Genomic DNA, 18,789 nt, shown 5'->3' with positions numbered 1-18,789 from the left:
AATGATTTTCCCTAGGACATGTAAATAAACAACAGAACCAGACTGGATTAGAGGTCTTCTGGCTTTTAGTCTACAACTCCTTGCCCTGTACCACCCTTCCGTGCAACTTCTCAATCATGCAGTCGTGCATTCATTTACCGAACAAACATTTCCTAACCACTACTGAGTGCCAGAAGAGGCTATACCAAAAAAAAAAAAAAAAAAAAAAAAGAATTACCATAACAATATTTCTATAAAAATGTCCAGAAGAGACAAATCTATAGAGACAGTAAAGAGAGTTGTGGTTGCCTAGGGTTTGGATTTGGCTTCTGGGTGGATAGGAGGAATGGATGTGACTGCTAACGAGTTCGAGGTTTCTTTTGGGCAGTAAAGAAAATATTCTAAAGTTTGATTATGGAGTTACACTCTACAAGCTGCTAAATTGTACACTTTCAATAGGTGAACTCTAGGGTGTATAAATTATATCTCAATAAAGCTGCTAAAAAATAGATTCAGATGAAGTCCTCTGGGCTCTAATGTATCAGTAAAGTGGAGATACACTACCAAACAGAATAACTGTCACACTGTGTCTTGGGTGCCCTGAACAGAAGGATGGACCTCATGGACACATCATGTCACATGAGGCAGAATCTCTCACAGTCTTGGAACAGGGCTGGAAGGGGTGGAGAGTCTTTCCAGTAGGGGTGATGTTTCATCTGAGGCTTGAAGCTTGAGCAGGAGTTTATCAGCAAAAACAAAGGGAGGGTACCTGCCTGAGACCATTGTGACCTTCACAAATCCCATGGCCATACAACTACTGTAGGGGACCAAGGAAAAGAAGGATCTGGAAGCTGCTAGAAGAGGTACCACCACAGATAGTTCTTTTGGTTAATGATTCATGGAAATCAATGGGGAACAGCAATCTCAATACCACTTAAGAGCATGAAAAGGGGCCTGGGGTGCTGCTGATCCCTCAGAGCTTCAGGCAAGAATGGACAAGTGGGAGGAAGAGGGAGGTCCTCACTTTCTAAGCCAAGGTTTTTGGCCAACCACAGGAAACAGAACCACAGGAGACATCCAATCCTGAGAACTGCCCCTGCTTCCCAGAAGCCAGACTCCTGTACCCTCCCACAGCCTGCAAAACATCAGCTTTGAGTCCCAAAGATGTGAATACTTTAAAGACATGACAGTACACAGGTTGGGAAAAATGATAGTTACGGTCTCTTGAATAGACCCAGGTGTAGGATTATCCTTTCTCCTGTGTCACTCTGTCTTTCACATATCCCCAGTGGCTTTTCCAAATGGAGGTGTTTTTTTTGTTTTTTGTTTTTTTGTTTTAAGAAAGGAAGGAAAGGAGGGAAGCAGGAAGGAGGGAGGAAGGGAAGGGAAAAAGAAAGTGAGGAAAAAGGGAGTCTTACAGACTTTTCCTGTCTCATTCCTCTTTACAACAGAATGCTTGCTACTCTAGGAGCTCCTTCTAAATGCACAAGTTGATTGTTTTCCTCCTCAAACCCCAAATCATCTTTGGTTTCTGGTAAGAACGCTCTCCCTGCCCCACTCTCACCCATCACTCTTCTTTTCCATTTCTGTATCCCATCAGGTGCCTAGCACTTCCACTTACTGAGCGTCCAGTAAATGTGATTGTTCTATAATCAATTATTAATTTCTCTTTTTTTTATTATTTTTTTTATTTTTATTTTTTTAATTTTTTTCCCCAACGTTTATTTATTTTTGGGACAGAGAGAGACAGAGCATGAACGGGCAAGGGGCAGAGAGAGAGGGAGACACAGAATCGGAAACAGGCTCCAGGCTCTGAGCCATCAGCCCAGAGCCCGACGCGGGGCTCGAACTCACGGACCGCAAGATTGTGACCTGGCTGAAGTCGGACGCTTAACCGACTGCGCCACCCAGGCGCCCCAATTATTAATTTCAATATCAGGTAAATGGAATGCATTTAAGGGGGGGATAAATTAAATTAAACTGATGTTTTGCTTTTGTGTGATTCTCAACTGATTATTTATGGGTAAAAGTCCATGTAATGGAATGCTTGTTCAGCCACTAATAATTTATATTTACCATCTTAAAAATTTTTATAACATTTTAGGTTTAAAAACAGAATGATATGTGCAGTATGACCCCATTTTTTAACAAAAAAGTGGGCATATATGTTGAAAATGACCAAAAGCTATAAATACAAAGATGTTAACAGAATTATCTTTGAGTGGTGAGATAATGGGTGCTTTTCTTCTCTATAGCTTTTCTGTATTTTCCAAGTTTATACAAGCTGAATATAAGTGCAAGGTTCTTTAAGAGTTATTTTGGGGGTTCCTGGGTGGTTTAGTCGGTTGAGCATCTGACTTCATTCAGCTCAGGTCATGATCTTACGGTTCGTGAGTTTGAGCCCCACGTTGGGCTCTGTGCTGACAGCTCAGAGCCTGGAGTCTGCTTCGGATTCTGTGTCTCCCTCTCTCTGCCCCTCCCCTGCTCGTGCTCTGTCTCTTTCAAAAATAAATATTAAAGAAACTTTAAAGTTATTTTTAATTTAAATAAATCATTAGTTTCACCATTGCTCACTGAAAATTACTGAAATTCCCTGACCTGGAAATGTACAATCTCTGAGACCTGGTCCATTCGTTTTCCCACACCTCTGCACCCTGTGATCCCAGCCCAACTGAGCTGCTCATCCCTACGTCTGGCTTCCGCCCCTCTGTTCACAATCTGGGATGTCCTTACCACCTGCCAAACCCTAACCACCACCTATCACCTTGACATAGAAAGATGATAGGGGCGCCTGGGTGGCGCAGTCGGTTAAGCGTCCGACTTCAGCCAGGTCACGATCTCGCGGTCCGTGAGTTCGAGCCCCGCATCAGGCTCTGGGCTGATGGCTCCGAGCCTGGAGCCTGTTTCCGGTTCTGTGTCTCCCTCTCTCTCTGCTCCTCCCCCGTTCATGCTCTGTCTCTCTCTGTCCCAAAAATAAATAAACGTTGAAAAAAAAAATTAAAAAAAAAAAGAAAGATGATAGAAAGATGGCCATGATATATTGTTGATTGTCAAAAGCAGATTGCACATGTATATGCATATATATACACATATATAATACACACACACATCCTGTTAAGGACACTTATTTTGAAATAAGTTTCTCTCTCTCTCTCTCTCTCTCTCTCTCTCTCTCCTGAACTAAAGTCTTGGGAGGGCAAAGCGATAGATCTTGTATCCTTCTCTTTTCCTTATACTGCTCAGCAAAGAAGAATAGGTTACTGAATAAAAAAAGAGTGACTATGATACTCAATACGAAACTGTTCAGAATGATTTGAAATTGGCATTTGGTTGGGTTAACTCAGCACATGAATTAAGATCTTAAATCTCTGAATGCACTCTAAATTGGATATCCACCTTAATGTATGGCAGACAAGGGGCGCCTGGGTGGCTCAGCCGGTTAGGCATCTGACTTCAGCTCAGATCACGATCTCATGGTTCATAGGTTCAAGTTCCATGCCTGCTTCAGATTCTGTGTCTCCCTCTCTCTCTTCCCCCCCCCCCCCACTCTCTCTCTTTCAAAAATAAATACACATTAAAAAATTTAAAAAGTAAAGTATGGCAGACATTCCAGTCATTCCTCATAGTTACAGCTTCCCTCTTCCTAGAACACGGGAAAATCACACTTCCCTGCTCCATTGAAGTTAGATGGGCCATGTGACTGTTTTGAAGTGGAAGAAACGTGTCATTTTGGGCGTGTGCATACTGCTCCATACTCTCTCATGTCCTGCTTGTGTTGAGACGGCAGCATTACAGGGTAGAAGCATTTTCTTTCTTGAGCCTGGCCCCCTGAGTATTCATGATGGGCGGAGCTTCGTGCTAACACATATTGAATGTGCAAAATAAGTGAGAAATCACTTCTGTTGTAATAAGACACTGAGAGAAATGAAGGCGTTGTTTATCACTGCAGCATAACTTAGCCTAACCTGGTTAGCCCCACCTGGTTAATGTAAGAGAACTGAAATGTTTTAAAGACCCTTCCAACCCACAGAAAATGAATTTAGACCCTGAGCTAGGAAAAACTGGTAGTCTATAAGCTATTTAGACAACTCATTATAAGTCAGAGGTTCTCAAAAATCCTTTGATGGAAAACACTGCTTTCTCCTAAAGCACGACGCAAGCGATGCATTCAGCAGGATGAGGTCAGGTTGTGGCATGACGCTGACTACTTTGGGCTCCAGGAACCGACTGCTCAGTCATTCGGGAGTCACATGATGGGACAACTGCTCCAGAATGCAAGATGGATAGAAGTGTGAAAGCCTCCCTGCATTTCAGAGCCTTGTGCTCCTGGCAGGGGCGGTGGAGAGGACCCTTCTACTTGTAGGTGCCAGTAAAAAGTTTTGGACGAGCCAACAACAGACAGACACACAGACAGACAGACACACAGACATATACACTTCTACCCACATACTCACTTACCGCTTGGATTTTAAACCTGGCAAAGAAAGGCAGGCTAAGGCCTGGCAGGTCTGAGCTTGCCCCGGAATATGAGAAACTAGAGACTGTGTCCCTGAAAGGGCTTGCATATGGTGCTTGAAAAGCAAAATGACTTGGGTTCTTAAACCAAAAAAAATGTTTGTGTGTGTGGCTCCTTATCTCCAGCCTTTCCCTACCAGATAAACGGTCAAATCCAAGGAATCATCAAAAGCCAAAGGACTGATGAAGAGTAGAAGCTGCTTCCAGCTACAGTGGGTGGGGCTCATTGTCCATTCTGCCATCAGCTTCCGAAAAATATCCTCATGTATGACTCACGAAAATGAAGAGAGGGTGTTTCCCTCTGGGGAGTATTTCCTGCCTTGAAAAGTCACCATTCCTTTTCCCAGGCCAGAGAGATAGCCCTACAAGAAAAGAGATGTAATGGATCTAATGGCTTAATCCTGGTTGAATGAATGCCTCTTTCCCACAATAAATAGTAATAAAAATAACCTGGGGAATAGCAAAACCTGAATGTTCATGTTCAGTGACTGTGATTACAAATTAGAAATTAGGGGCGCCTGGGTGGCTCAGCTGGTTGAGCGTCCAACTTCAGCTCAGGTCACGATCTCGCAGTTCGTGGGTTCGAGCCCCACGTTGGGCTCTGTGCCGACAGCTCAGAGCCTGGAGCCTGCCTCGGATGCTGTGTCTCCCTCTCTCTCTACCCCTCCCCCACTCATGCTCTGTTTTTGTCTCTAAAAAATGAATAAACATTAAAAAAAATTAAAAAATTAGAAATGAAATATCGCGACGTTCTGTGGTCCCAAATACTCCCGTAAACATCGGAGGTTCTTACACAGTCCCACTCTCCAGAAGGTCTTGAGAATTCCCAATGGAGTATGTCTCCTAAGCACATCCATGCACCCGTGTGTACCATCTGGGCTGGCCAAGCCAGCTATTATAAGCTCTGGCTGCTGCCCCAGTGATGGTGACAATGGGATTTTCCTCCCCAGGTTCTCAGTGCCAATTTGCCCCAGCCAAAAAATGTCGAAAGCTCTCACTCACCACTAATGGGATTGTTGGCCCAAAGTGTTAACAGAGTTCAGTGAAACAGCTTTCCCAATTTGTACTGCAAGCCATTCTTGGCCACACACCAGGGTGCCCGTGGACGATTTGTTTGGGGGCAACTTCTGGTAGCCTGGAACTGGAATTCATTATTTCTTTGGGGAGGCAGGGGTTGGGGTTAGGTCACAACTCGAGTCCAACAAGCCAGCCTGTTGCATTGTAGTTTACAAAGTTCTTCCACAATTGGATATTCACGAAAACCCCGCAGGACAGAGCAGACATCATTCTCTCCATTTTATGGATTAGAAAGCCAAGGCAGGGGCGCCTGGGTGGCTCAGTTAGTGGAGCATCCGACTCTTGATTTGGGCTCAGGTCATGATCTCCCAGTTAGTGAGACAGAGCCCCGCGTCGGGCTCCACGTTGGCGGCATGGAGTCTGCTTAGGATTCTCTCTCTCTCTGTACTCCCCACCGCCTCAAAGTAAATTTTAAAACTTAAAAAACAAAAGAAGAAAGCCAAGGCAAAGAGAAGTTTAATGATTTGCCTAAGTTCATAGGGCTAGTAAACGGAGCTGCCTAGACTTGACCCCAGGACTCTGACTCCAAGCCTGAGTATATGAAAGTCAGTGACACAGTGCACCTGAAGACATGCAGCCATGGACTCGCACTTTGTGTTTGCATTCCTGGCTCTGTAATTTACTAGCTGTGTGACCTTGGATAAGTCCCTTAATTCCCCTATGCTTCAGTTTCTTCATCTATGAAGTGAGAATAAAAAGGAGCTACCCACATCACAGGTTTTTGTGAAGGTTAAATGAGAACATACATGCAAAGCACGTAGAAGACAGAGCTCGACATGTATGTATAAGAGAGAGTTAGGGGCGCCTGGGTGGCTCAGTCAGTTAAGCGTCCAACTTCAGCTCAGGTCATGATCTCGCGGTTCTTGGGTTCAAGTCCCACGTTGGGCTCTGTACTGACAGCTCAGAGCCTGGAGCCTGCTTCAGATTCTGTGTCTCCCTCTCTCTTTGCCCCTCCGCCCCCCACATTCTGTCTCTCAAAAATGAATAAATGTTAAAAAGAGTTGAAAAAGTTAGCTACTATTAAAATATTACTAATATTTTTATTATCATGACATATTTAGTACATTTTATTAATAAAAAAAGCTTGAGATTGATACAAATAAGTTCTTATTCTTTATCTATATGCTCTTCCACTTAGGAGGAATAAAAATAGTGTTTATAATAGTACCCCATATAGAAACAATAGAATATACTGCGGTTAATTCCAGTTTCTATCGTCTGTTTACAATGCCTGCAAAATTGCTTTAAAAAATGATAAATAGTTCAGCCCCAAGAGAAATCATGTGAGAATATGATATGGAAACCTCAAGACCAGAATTCATTGAGTGGGCTGGTTTTTTTTAATTAACACTTATAATGAAAGTAAATGAGAACTAAATCATTTCCTAATAAGCCTGATCATTTTGTGCTGAAATCATTATACCTTAAGCAGCTATTCCTGCTTTCTGCTAACATTTGTTGACCTGAAATGTTTTTATTTTTATTTTTGTCTTCATGTAATAGCTTTATTGAGATGTAACTCATGTCCCATAAAATTCACCCTTTAAAAGTGGTGTTGGGTATATTCCCAGAGTTGTGCAACCAGCACTGGTATCTAATTCCAAAACATCTTTATCACCCCCCAAAGAAACGTCCTACTCATTCTCAGTCATTCCCCATTCCCCCTGCCCTTCGTGCCTGGAAACCACTGATTTATTTTCCGTTCTTATGTGTTTGCCTATTCTGAACATTTCCAGTCATTGTATTTGAAAAACTATAAAGATAATTTCAAGCTTAGAATATCATTTTCCTCTGAGGTGTAAGGGATTGGTTACCTCAGATTACTTCAATTACTCAGAATGCTTTGGTAGATTGAGATGATTCAAAGCTGATTTCTCCCTGGGATCTCAGCAGGGAGTTAGGAAGGCGCTTCTTCGGCAGGCTCTGAGCACCTATTTTGTGGCCCCCATCCTGTAAATTTGTATTGAATTCCACACACCTTCTCAGTCTCCCAACCTTTCATTAACGTTTCTCAATTTAGATGAACTCCCTGTGGGGAAAGTCATGTCCAGTGTGGAGCCCAGCACTGAGTGGATTGCCATTACCCAGACCCCGACTCTGTAATTATGTCTGTCCTATTAACTCTCCAACACCTTCCAATACCTTGTCGGATTTCCTAATTTTTCCAATTTTTCTTGGAGTCTTCTCAGTGAGAAGTTTCATTTAAAGGCCAACAGCTAGTTCCTTCTTCACGTAGAACGGATGAGGAGGAAGAAACTTCCACATATTCATCAGCTCCCAACAGCTTCGGAAAAATCTCTGTCCTCTGTCGTGGGGAGGAGGGACACACCCACCGTACAGGGTCTGTGAGGGTTCAATGAGATAACCTAGACCAAGTGCTTAGTGAGTCTGTAATGATCATTTCCCAATTTGTTCCAGCCTGTATAAAGCACGGAGCCAAATTTAGAGCCTTGTAGCAACTTATGATTCAGAAACTTATGATCCATCTTTTGTGGAAAAAGTCCTAGTTCAACTTCATTATGTGGTCCGTGTTCCAAGGATTTCATCCACTTTCTTTCAATCTTGTATTGGAAGTATCTTTATACGCCACGCTAAATCGCTTCAATAGGAGGTGGGAGATAAATAAGTAAATAAAATAAGTTACACAAGGGTGTTTTATTTATTTATTTTTTTCAACGTTTATTTATTTTTGGGACAGAGAGAGACAGAGCATGAACGGGGGAGGGGCAGAGAGAGAGGGAGACACAGAATAGGAAACAGGCTCCAGGCTCTGAGCCATCAGCCCAGAGCCCGACGCGGGGCTCGAACTCCCGGACCGCGAGATCGTGACCTGGCTGAAGTCGGACGCTTAACCGACTGCGCCACCCAGGCGCCCCACACAAGGGTGTTTTAAACTGCCATATACTATACCAGCAAAAAGAAATGTGGATATTAGCACAAGATCCAACCACTTCCCTGGAGTAGCGGGACTTCAAGGTCCTTTGTCTTCTCATGCCACTTGCTGGCATCCTTGCTTATCCTTCAAGGTCTAATCCAAGGATCTCTCCTTTGGAAAGCCTTCTCTGGTCCCTCCACACAAGTGTCTTTCCTTAATCATATTGGGTTATGTATTGCTGGACAGTGTCTTGCCCTGCCTCCCTCATTCTCCTTATATGCCTGTAACCTCCACAGTGCCTAGAAAGAAACTGCCTTGAACTGAATTATTTTGTCACAGCTTCACTGATGTATTATTGTCATACAATAAACTGTGCATATGTACAATGTACAGTTTGATCAGCTTGGCTTATGTGTACAGCTGTAAAACCATCACCACCATCACGATAATAAACATATCTACACACTAGCCATTCATTTATTGGTGGACATTTAGGTTGTTTCAAGATTTTATTTTTTTTAAAAAAGCTGCTATGAGCATTCACATCCAAGTCTTTGTATGGACATATGCTTTCTTTGGGATAAATTCATAAAAGTAGATTGGCTGGGTCATATGGCGGATGTTTGCTTACTATTTACAAACTAGTTTCAAGGTGGTTTTTATCATTTTACAATCCCCACAGCTGTATATGATAGTTTCAGTTCCTCCACATCCTCTCCAACACCTAGTATGGCCAATCTTTTGACATTTAGCCATTCGAATTGGTAGGTGGTAGTATCTCATTGTGGTTTTAATTTGCCTTTACCTAATGACAAATGACAGTGAGCATCTTTTCATGCGTTTCGTATGTTTGTTTGTGTATCTTCTTCGGTGTCTCATCATATATCTTGCTTAATTTTTTTATAGATTGTGTGTTTAGATCTATGGTCCTTTTGGGGTTAATTAAATTTTTTTTTTTTTTTACATTTATTTCTTTTTGAGAGACAGAGGGAGACAAAGCATGAGTGGGGAAGGGGAAGAGAGAGAATGAGACACAGAATCTGAAGCAGGCTCCAGGTTCTGAGCTGTCAGCACAGAGCCCGACGCGGGGCTCGAACTCACGAATGGTGAGATCATGACCTGAGCCGAAGTCAGACGCTCAACTGACTGAGCCACCCAGGCACCCCTGGGTTAATTTTTTTATGTGGAGTAAGGTATAGGTCCAAGTTCATTTTTCTCCATAAGATACCCAATTATTTTAGGACTCTATTTCTTAAAAAAGGCTGTTCTATCTCCACTGAATTGTCTCTATAATTTTGTTAAAAATCAATTGCCCATAAATGTGTGGGTCTTTTTCTAGTCTTTCTTTTCTGTTCCATTGATCTACTTTTATACTAATACCACACGGTCTTAATGCCCATAGCTTTATATAAGTCTGGAGATTAGATAATATTAATCAGTCAATTTTGTTCTTCTCTTTCAGAAGACTATTGTCTGTTGTATTTTAGTAGGAATTTTAAAGTGAATTTATCAATTTCTACCTTAAAAGAAAGGCTGCTGAAAATTTTATAGTGATTTCACTGAATTTGTAGATCAATGCAAATATTAATAATAATATTGAGACTTCCAATCCTTGAATATGATGTCTTTCCATTATTTCGCTCATCTTTTCTTGTTCCCTGCAATGGTTTGTAGTTTTCAATACAGAAATCTTTCAGGTCTTTTGTCTGATTTATCCCCAAGCGATTCAGATTTTTTTCTGCTCTGGTCACTAGTGTGTATATATGTATGTGTGTATATTATATACTATTTATATATATTATTATATTATTTTAATATACACACATATGTAATAGATACATACACACATATATTACTTATACATTATTGACTTCTATTATTATTTGTTATATATATATATATACATATATATATAAAATTTCAAGTTCTAATTGTGTGTTAATGGCATGGGAAATACAATTGATCTTTGTACATTGATCTTATATTCTCCTACCAAAAGAAACTTTATTAGTTCTAGGAGACTTTTGTAGATATATTTCTGCCCAGGCAATGCACGTCATCTATGAATAAAGGCCATTTTACTTCATTTCCACTATCGATGACTTATTTCTTCTTGAATCGAATTGAGGTTTAATAATCTTGGAAGTACAGGGACCTGAGTTTTAATGCCAGCTCTGCCATAACTCATTGTGTAAACTTTGGCAAGTCACTTTCCTCTCTGAACCCCAGTTGCCCTGTAAAATGATCTATGTCCTCTCCCACTTCTAACATTCAGTCAGACAAATAATGTTTTCTGAAAGGTATTAGCATTTCTAGTTGTAATCCAGGGCTTCTTGCCCCCAGGCTTCTGAGTCCTACCTTCTTCCCGTTAAGCAATTGACTCATCGTGCTCAGGACAGTTGAGTTGAACTGGAAGGTGTCATCTCCTCTCCTCCCAATCTTCCAGTGAAGTAGGGGAGTGGCTGTATTCAGTCATCCTTTTACCATTTGTTCTGCTGCCTCCTATTGGCAAAGCCCCGTCTGTGGGGCGGGTTATGTGTGTTCTAGCAAAAGCTAAAGCATTTAACTCCTGAAAAAAAAAAAAAAAATAGGGTGGGAGCCAACATACATAGAAACAGCAATTTCATTCAGTACTTTTTAAAGTTTTGTCTTTATACACGTTCCAGCCTTTTGTTTTTGAATTCAATCCTCACCAAGGATGTAATGTTATGCTGAGATAAGGTAGGCTAAAAAGCTGAAAAGACAGAGTTCTATCCTTCAGGAACTTGAGTCCACCAGGGCGACGGTTCATTCTGTCTACATCCTTTTGGGAGAGGGATGGGCAGACAAAGCTACACTGGACTATGTTGGAGAAGGCCTGGATCTTTGAAAATAAAGAATTTGGGCAACTCCAAGCTATGATGGGAATAAGAGATACAGTGGACTTTTTTATTCTTTTGACTTACCCTGCACCTAGATCCCATTTCTAGGTTTGGGAGATATCACTCATTCTGAGAAGGAGCCCACCCCCCAACAGAGGAAAGATTTTCCCAGCCTTCCTGGGAAGGAAGATGCATCCGGGGCATCATTCCAGCCTGCCCAATCAGATGTGCTAACCCCAAATTCTGAAGCCAAACCTAGTGATACAGGAACCATGCAAACTCTTTCTGGCAATGAAGGGCAGCTGAAGCTACATCTGATCCCCTGAGTCAGTTGTAGTACATCTGATTTCTAGAATTCAGAATCATCTGTTTCAATTCTTTTCATTTTGCAAATGCAGTGTGGGAATAAATGAAGACCGACCAAAGGAAAACAGGGAAAGGTTATTTATTCAGAGCTTGCTATAGCAAAGAAGTCATCTACCATTACTTGTGTTTTGGCTCAGATTCACAGGCCTGCATGAGTGGGAAAGCTTTAAAGTAGAAAATAAGGAAGGCTTTGGATATGCTTTGATTGGAATGGGGAAGCTGTTGGTGGGCAGCTAGAAGCTGGGAATCCTATGTGATTACTTAGGAGTGCATATTTAGCTTTTCTGACTCATGCTACGTTGAAAGTGGGAACAAAAAGTAGGGACGCTGTCAGTTACCAATCATTCCTGACCATTCGGGGCCAATTGTTACAGGGGTTATGGTTTGGCTTCCATAGATAGACAGATAGTAGTCTGGCTTCATACAAATCCAACTTATAGATAGACGACTGACTTCCTGGGCTGGGTACTATCAGAAATGGGTCGGTTTACTGGGCTGCAGATTGTGGATTGGAATTCTATTTTTACGTATTGTCTAGGCACTCTCCATTTGTGTATTCAGTCTCTCATAGGAATCAGAGGCCCGGAGAGGTAGAGTAACTAGAACTGATAGGTCAACATGAGGTTCAGCACATTTGTCTTGTGACCTCCAAAGGAACTTACATTCTGCTTGTTGAAGAGACAAGGTTTAGATCATGGAAAAATGAAGTTCAACACAGATGTCATAAAGAGCAGGAAGTAGCACCAGGAAGTTAAAGTTAGCACTACAGCTTGGCAGGAAGGCTCATCACTTTCCTCTCAAGGCAGAACCACTCTACAGCCAGAGATTCTGCTAAGTGTGCTCTATTTGCTGGACATTCCATCCAACCAGCAAGGTTAAGTGGTTAAATGCATGATTCTCCAGTCTGCCTACTGTATTCATATTTTACCTCCATCATTGTTAGCTGTGTGAACTTAAGATACTTTACCTTTCTTGTCTTCAGCTTCATCATATGTAAAATGGGAATAATCAACAGCTATATCATGCTCTTATACAAATTAAATGAGTGGGCTGGGGCGCCTGGGTGGCGCAGTCGGTTAAGCGTCCGACTTCAGCCAGGTCACGATCTCACGGTCCGTGAGTTCGAGCCCCGCGTCGGGCTCTGGGCTGATGGCTCAGAGCCTGGAGCCTGTTTCTGATTCTGTGTCTCCCTCTCTCTCTGCCCCCTCCCCCGTTCATGCTCTGTCTCTCTCTGTCCCAAAAAAATAAATAAACGTTAAAAAAAAAAAATTTAAATGAGTGGGCACTTACAACACAGTTATAACAGCACCTAATATATAATAAGTGTTTGTTCAAGTTAGCTATGACAATCCCGTTTAGTGTTCACACCAACAGTGTGGTAAGTGTGTAACCCACACTTTGCAGAATAAGAAACCAAGGAGAGTTATGTCACCTGCCCAAGATAGTGATGGTCAGAGTCAAGATTTTTACTCATATCTCTATGAAGTCATAACGCGGTTTTCCTTCCTACTGTGCCTCTGAACACAAGATGTCATTGTTGGGAAAGTAAACAGTAGAGTGAGAAGCATATACGGCTGTGGGATCAGAGTGCTCACATTCAACTCTTGGTTCTGCCCCCTTACACAAATTACTTACCATCTCTGAGCACTCTGTCCTTTGAAAACTGGTAATAATACTATCTAACTCATGGGGTTGTCTTAAGAATTAAGCAATGTAATATATGTGAAATTCCCAGTACAGTGCCTGACACATGAGGAGTACTTAATAAATAATAATAATCATCATCACCATTTTAATTGTTGGAGTTGGAAGTGACCATTATAAACCATTCTTTAGAGTCTGTCCCTCAATGGCCCCACCTTTATGAAATTTTCCCTTGAGGTTTTCACAACCTGACTTGACTTCTTCAGTGCTGAATTTGCTGTTGTTGGTACTATGACAGGTCAAGAAGAGAAGAGACCAGGGTCCTGTTGAGAAAAGGAATAGACAAAGAGGTCACAAGTCAGTACGAACATGGTACTTTGCGGTCCCCAAAAACCCAGGCTTCCCATGGCCCAGACTTCCAGAAGAGTCAGAAATGTCTCCCAGAAAACAAACAGTAGAGAAATTTCGTCCTTAGCTGTGGGTCAACCTGTAACGCACCCATCTGGAAGACTCACACCCTTGGCAGATAAAATGACCTCCTCACTGCTTTCCAATGTTTCTTGGAGGTGGTTATCACAATTTTAGCACTGAGTTCAGTGCACTTGACTATTCCTGGAGAGTTGAAGCTAAATTGTTTGTCAGAAATCAGGACACATGCAACTAGAAAATATGACAGAAGACAGGTGAGATGGAGCAAAAATCGGATAGCAAATAGGTGATAATTATGTGGAATATGAAAGCAGAAGATGTCTTGTTTTCAAAGGAACATAAAAAAGCCATGTCTTCCATCCTTCTGAAAGGTAGACACTATCATCCTGTTTTCCAGAGGAAGCAACTAAATTCCAAGAAGGTTACGTTTTACAGCCCAAATCTCTCAGGTAATGAGGGATGAGTCATGATTTGGATCCAAGAAAAAAGATCTTGGAAAAATACACCTAAATGTTTAAGAGCGGATTCTAGGTGATTTAAACAATCTTCTTTATGTTTCTCTGTATTTGCCAAATTTTCTCTGTTGGGTAGTTGTTACTTGTATGAGAAAAGAAACTAATAAAGTTATTTAAACTTCATCGAGACCCAAGCTGAGGATTGGGAGCGGAAACCCGAGGCAGTGAGGGGAGCTGGCTTTGGGAACCAGGGCATCAGCATTAGTCTGCTTGTCATGAAAGTGGGAAAACTAAACTGCCACTGGGGGTGCAGTTCCAAGCGAGGTGGGGAGGAAGGAGGCAAGAAGCCCATGCCAGAAGAGCCCAGGGAAGGGCGATATGAAAGGGACCTGAACAGAGAATGCTTAGTAGTTGGTCATAAAGACAAAGACTCGACCCAGAAACGAGCTAGACCCTGGGCGCTGGCCAGAATACAAAGTGGAAGAGCCTCAAGAGAAGGTTCACGAACCTCTCTGGGCAAGGCTCAGTAATTAAACTTTGCACCTGTGTGTTCTTAACCCTTATAATAGAACCTCCTGCCCATGGTAATTTGTGTTGCAATCAAGTCTCCTGACGCAAAACCCAAAGGAAGAAAGAAAAGCAGTTTCACAGAGGACAGTGTTCAAAGCTAACAAGGGGAGGGCAGGGATAACTGAAGCCCTTCACTCAGTCATCGTCACTTTATGTGGAGGGCAGAGTCATGGCATCAGAGATGTGAGTGAATTAAGAATTGAATTGGGGATGCATTCAGTAGGAGGGAAAAGGTCCAGGTTCCCACTGGCATCTTTCTTCCCCAGAGGAGCAAGAAGTCCCTAGGTGATACGAGATTCAAGCTCTCCACGCCATTGTTTTTGCTCCTGAAGCATTTGCAAACTCCAAGAAAATATTTATCATGCAAAGCAAACTTTATTTGTAGAAGTGCATTTTTGCCATACAAGATTCAACAGCAAGTATGGGGTTGGGGAGGTGAGTGGAGGTGGTCAGTAATTGTGAGACAAGTCTACAATTTCACATCAGAAATTCTTCTACAGCCCACACTCAGTAGCCATTAGTTCACTTTTAAATATCTCACAGAGTGAGATACACATGTCCTTGATTTAATAAAAATGAATAACACCCTTAGCCACCCCTCTAGAATTTAGAGCGTTTGTTTACTGTGCGAAAACTCATAGTCAGGTGATAAATATAACCCGTGAATTTTTTAAGTCTTGTCTTCACATACAAAAATAAATAAGTTAAATAGCAAAAATAAATAAATATATTAAGTAATAAATACACCCCACGGTGGAAAAGATCTCATCAAAATCTTATAAAACCATGGTCTCCGTTCAGAGTGGGAACTCCTGGGGACAACCACAATAAGGAAGCAAATAATAAATAAATAAATAATCTCCACAGTGGCCAGCACTACGTTGTACAGCAGCGAGACGGTGGTTGCGGGTCACGCCTTCGCGGGTACCGAGGACTGGGACTCTTGGCCAGCACTATTGCCAGCGGGGTCGTCACCCTCCTCCTAGGCCAGCTCCTCCATCCACTGCAGGAGAATGTCCAGCTCTCCCAAAGCCTTCGCCACCGCTGCCTGAGGCGTAAGCTGAAAGACACACACTTCTGTGCTGAGCATCTCATAAAGGGACAACGTGTGCTCCCGGGTTAATGCTCTCCTTTCACTGGTAGGTCTGCTGGGCATTGCGAGCCCAGTATTCTCTTCAAGATGGAGAGCGTGAAAGACGTGATGGAATCTCAAGATCTCACAAGAGGAAGGAAAATCCTGGAGTCCATGACATAGGGAAACTGAAGCCCAGAAGGTGGCAGAGTTTGGAGTATAACCCAAGCGTCTTGAATCACAGAGATCAAAGTAATTAGACTGTTGGGTTTTTTCTTAAAGAAAGGTGTGTGTGTGTGTGTGTGTGTGTGTGTGTGTGTGTTAGGAGTTGCCTACTGTGCAACTTTAACCGAGCAAATATTTATTGTGTTAAGCACTGGGCTGGCTAAGGATTCAGAGATAAATGGCACAATGCCTACCCACAGGGAATTCAGTAAGTGAAGGAGACAGAAGCAGACAACTAAAATGTAGTGTGGTGGATGGAGGATAGAGTCTCCACAGGATGACAGAAGAGGCACCTACCTCAGAGAGACATAGTCAGTACCTTCCTGGAGGTGATGCTTAGGGTGAGTCTTAAAGGATGAGTAGGAATTAGTCAGTGAGGAGTGGACTTGAAGCCTTCCTGGCAGATGTGCAAAGGCACCAAGGTGAGGAACAGCATGGCATGGGCGTGTGTGAAATTGTGACTGTTTTTGAGGGTACGTATAAGTGTGTAATGTTGGAAAACTACTGCTTCTTGTTTGTACAGCTGGAAGGCACAGATGTCTCTGGAGTGACTTGATGGAATTAAGGCCATCCCCTCTTGAATCCCAGAGCGTCTTCCAGAGACAACGCCCTTCTAGAGCCTGGATGGGTGTCCCCTGGGTTAAAGCAGAGGGATGGTCCACATGACCTCAGAGGGCAATTGTTGAGGGCTACAGGATTTCTACCGGTATGAATGTCTATCCCACCCAGTTGTGATCTCAGTTCTAAAAACACACCCATCCCTACCGAGGCCCAAATTGCATATACCTCTTCGAAGTGACTCAGAATCTGGCTGTATTTCTCCGCTGCTTCCTCCCCACAAGGGCACGTCATGTGGGCATGCTGAAAAGAATGCCACAGAGTGATGGATTTTATTAAAGATTCTGATTATCTGCCCTCACCACTGCCACGAAGTAAGGAGAATTCTACTCTTTCACCTGCGTTCCTGTACCTACTCCATTCTTATAGAAAGCCTTTTCAGACCTCATCATTTTGGATCAGTAAATTACTCATCAGCCAGAAGAGGAGGCCAGCTTTGTAGGCTCCCATAGGGAGCTCTTTGTTGGATACCTAGGTCTTATTCAGACCTTGTCTTGATATTCAGCCCCACGGCCTGCTGAGAGGCTGAGGATACACTAATGTGCTGTAGGATCCTTCACCTACAGTGGAAAGCGGAATTCATGGCTAATAGATAATTATCATTAACATGAAATAGCATTTTGCAGTTATGTAGACTTTTTGCATAGGGCCTATACCCCAAAGACAGTAAAACTGAGTTCTTATGACCTGTCACATGGTACAATACCGATTATGAGAACGTTTGGTTTCAGTTTTTCTAGCCAGTAAATGGGGATAAGAAAGAGCTTGGTTGCGACGTCATTGAACTATGTGCGGCGATGGGTCCTTTCACCCAAGACCTTTACTCACGCAGAGCCGGAGTTCCTTCTTGATGGTAAGAAAAGAGTTGGCAAGACTGCTGGTCTTCCGGAGGATATGGTGGTCAGGCGTCTGATAGTTTTTGAAAACCCTGTCCAGGTACAGTCTCAGTACATGGCGGAGGAGGCAGCACTGATCTGCAGGCTACAAAGGAGACAAGTATGTTGGTGGCATCCGGGGTGGTGGAGATGCCTCCAATTTATATTTCCTCCCACAGTTTTATGGACCAAGCACATACCTTGGTGTCTTGCAAAGACTCAGTCTTCCTCAAGATTCTGATGTCAGTGAGTTCATCTTTGGCTCGCTAAGTGGAAGAAGGCAAGGCAGGAAAGGACAGGTCAGGGACTGCTGCCGGGTGTTAGACATCAAGACCTCTCTCAACTTTTCCTTGCCACAGCCCAGTGGACGTCTCTTGCCAAAACACTTTTCAATTTTGAACTACAGCTCTTTCTTGGGAATGCATCCTCCTGGTATGGGGTCCCCAGCCTGTCTCTTTTTGTGTCACAGAGGACGGAGAAGGACAAGTAGAGAAGGAGAGAGGCAGCCACAGGGGCAGGGAGGGGTTGCCTCCTTCGCTTACCACACTGTCCCGTATCTCAGAAAACCCGTTTCGCATTGCCTGAAGGTTTGTGGTGATCACACAACTTCCCAAACGGAGTGTCTTCAGCCCAGCAGAAGGTGTCCAGAAGAGATAAAACACAGCAGAGAGAAGGCAGATGGGAAGACCAGACGCTTTCATCTTGTGCGAGAATCTGAAGACCACGGGAGCTAGGAATTCAAAGGAAAGAGCACGACTTACTGATTTTCCCAATGTCATGTCTGAAGAAGCCAATTCAGTCCAGGGACATGCTTTCCCCAGGTGTCCCCTTGTGAAACTCAACAGCTCTGTCTGGGTTTGGACGGTCTGGCCCATTCATCTAACTTACTAAGAAAAGCTGCTGAGCTGCTGTCCCGGAAGGAGAGACTTCGGCTGCTCGTTCAGGGTCTGTGAGTTGGTGCTACAGGTCCCGACTCCTTTATTCTGTCCCCATCCCAGCCCCATCGTCATTGCCCAGCAGGTGAGGCCTGGAGCAGCAGGCACTTGCAGTGAGTAGACAGAGGATTACATTTCGGGGAAAATGTTAAAACTTGTTTTGCCCAATTGACGTATACAGTCCTCCCTTCCAGAATGCCAGTGTAGCTCACTCTTCTGGTCCCCTTAAGCCCACAGAGGAACTGTGGGAAAACAGAACCTTACAGAAGCTGTTGCTGAGCCACCGAAAACAC

The 18,789-nt window shown here is 43.0% G+C and overlaps 1 protein-coding gene across 1 annotated transcript; it reads right to left on the bottom strand.

The window, feature by feature from the left end:
* Positions 1 to 15,753: 15,753 nt before the first annotated feature.
* IL20 (interleukin 20) lies at positions 15,754 to 18,266 on the bottom strand. Its single transcript, XM_040463537.1, has 5 exons — positions 18,104 to 18,266; positions 17,762 to 17,827; positions 17,515 to 17,667; positions 16,855 to 16,929; positions 15,754 to 15,831 (listed from the first exon to the last, which is right to left on the bottom strand). Exons 1-5 carry the CDS (start codon positions 18,260 to 18,262, stop codon positions 15,754 to 15,756), a joined length of 531 nt encoding a protein of 176 aa, XP_040319471.1. The 5' UTR covers positions 18,263 to 18,266.
* Between the last annotated feature and the right edge of the window lie 523 nt (positions 18,267 to 18,789).

The sequence above is a fragment of the Herpailurus yagouaroundi genome, unplaced genomic scaffold (genome assembly GCF_014898765.1).
Source record: "Herpailurus yagouaroundi ecotype Mexico unplaced genomic scaffold, PumYag 403, whole genome shotgun sequence".
Taxonomy (NCBI): domain Eukaryota; kingdom Metazoa; phylum Chordata; class Mammalia; order Carnivora; family Felidae; genus Herpailurus; species Herpailurus yagouaroundi.
The sequence above is the reverse complement of the archived record's forward strand: the minus strand, read 5'-3'. Positions and strand labels throughout refer to the sequence as shown.

Coding starts and splice junctions, on each gene's coding strand:
- IL20 (XM_040463537.1), bottom strand. CDS start 18,262: ATGAAAGCGTCTGGTCTTCCCATCTGCCTTCTCTCTGCTGTGTTTTAT. Junction 17,668..17,761: donor AGTCTTTGCAAGACACCAAG/GTATGTGCTTGG, acceptor TCTCCTTTGTAG/CCTGCAGATCAGTGCTGCCT. Junction 16,930..17,514: donor AGAAGGAACTCCGGCTCTGC/GTGAGTAAAGGT, acceptor CATTCTTTTCAG/CATGCCCACATGACGTGCCC.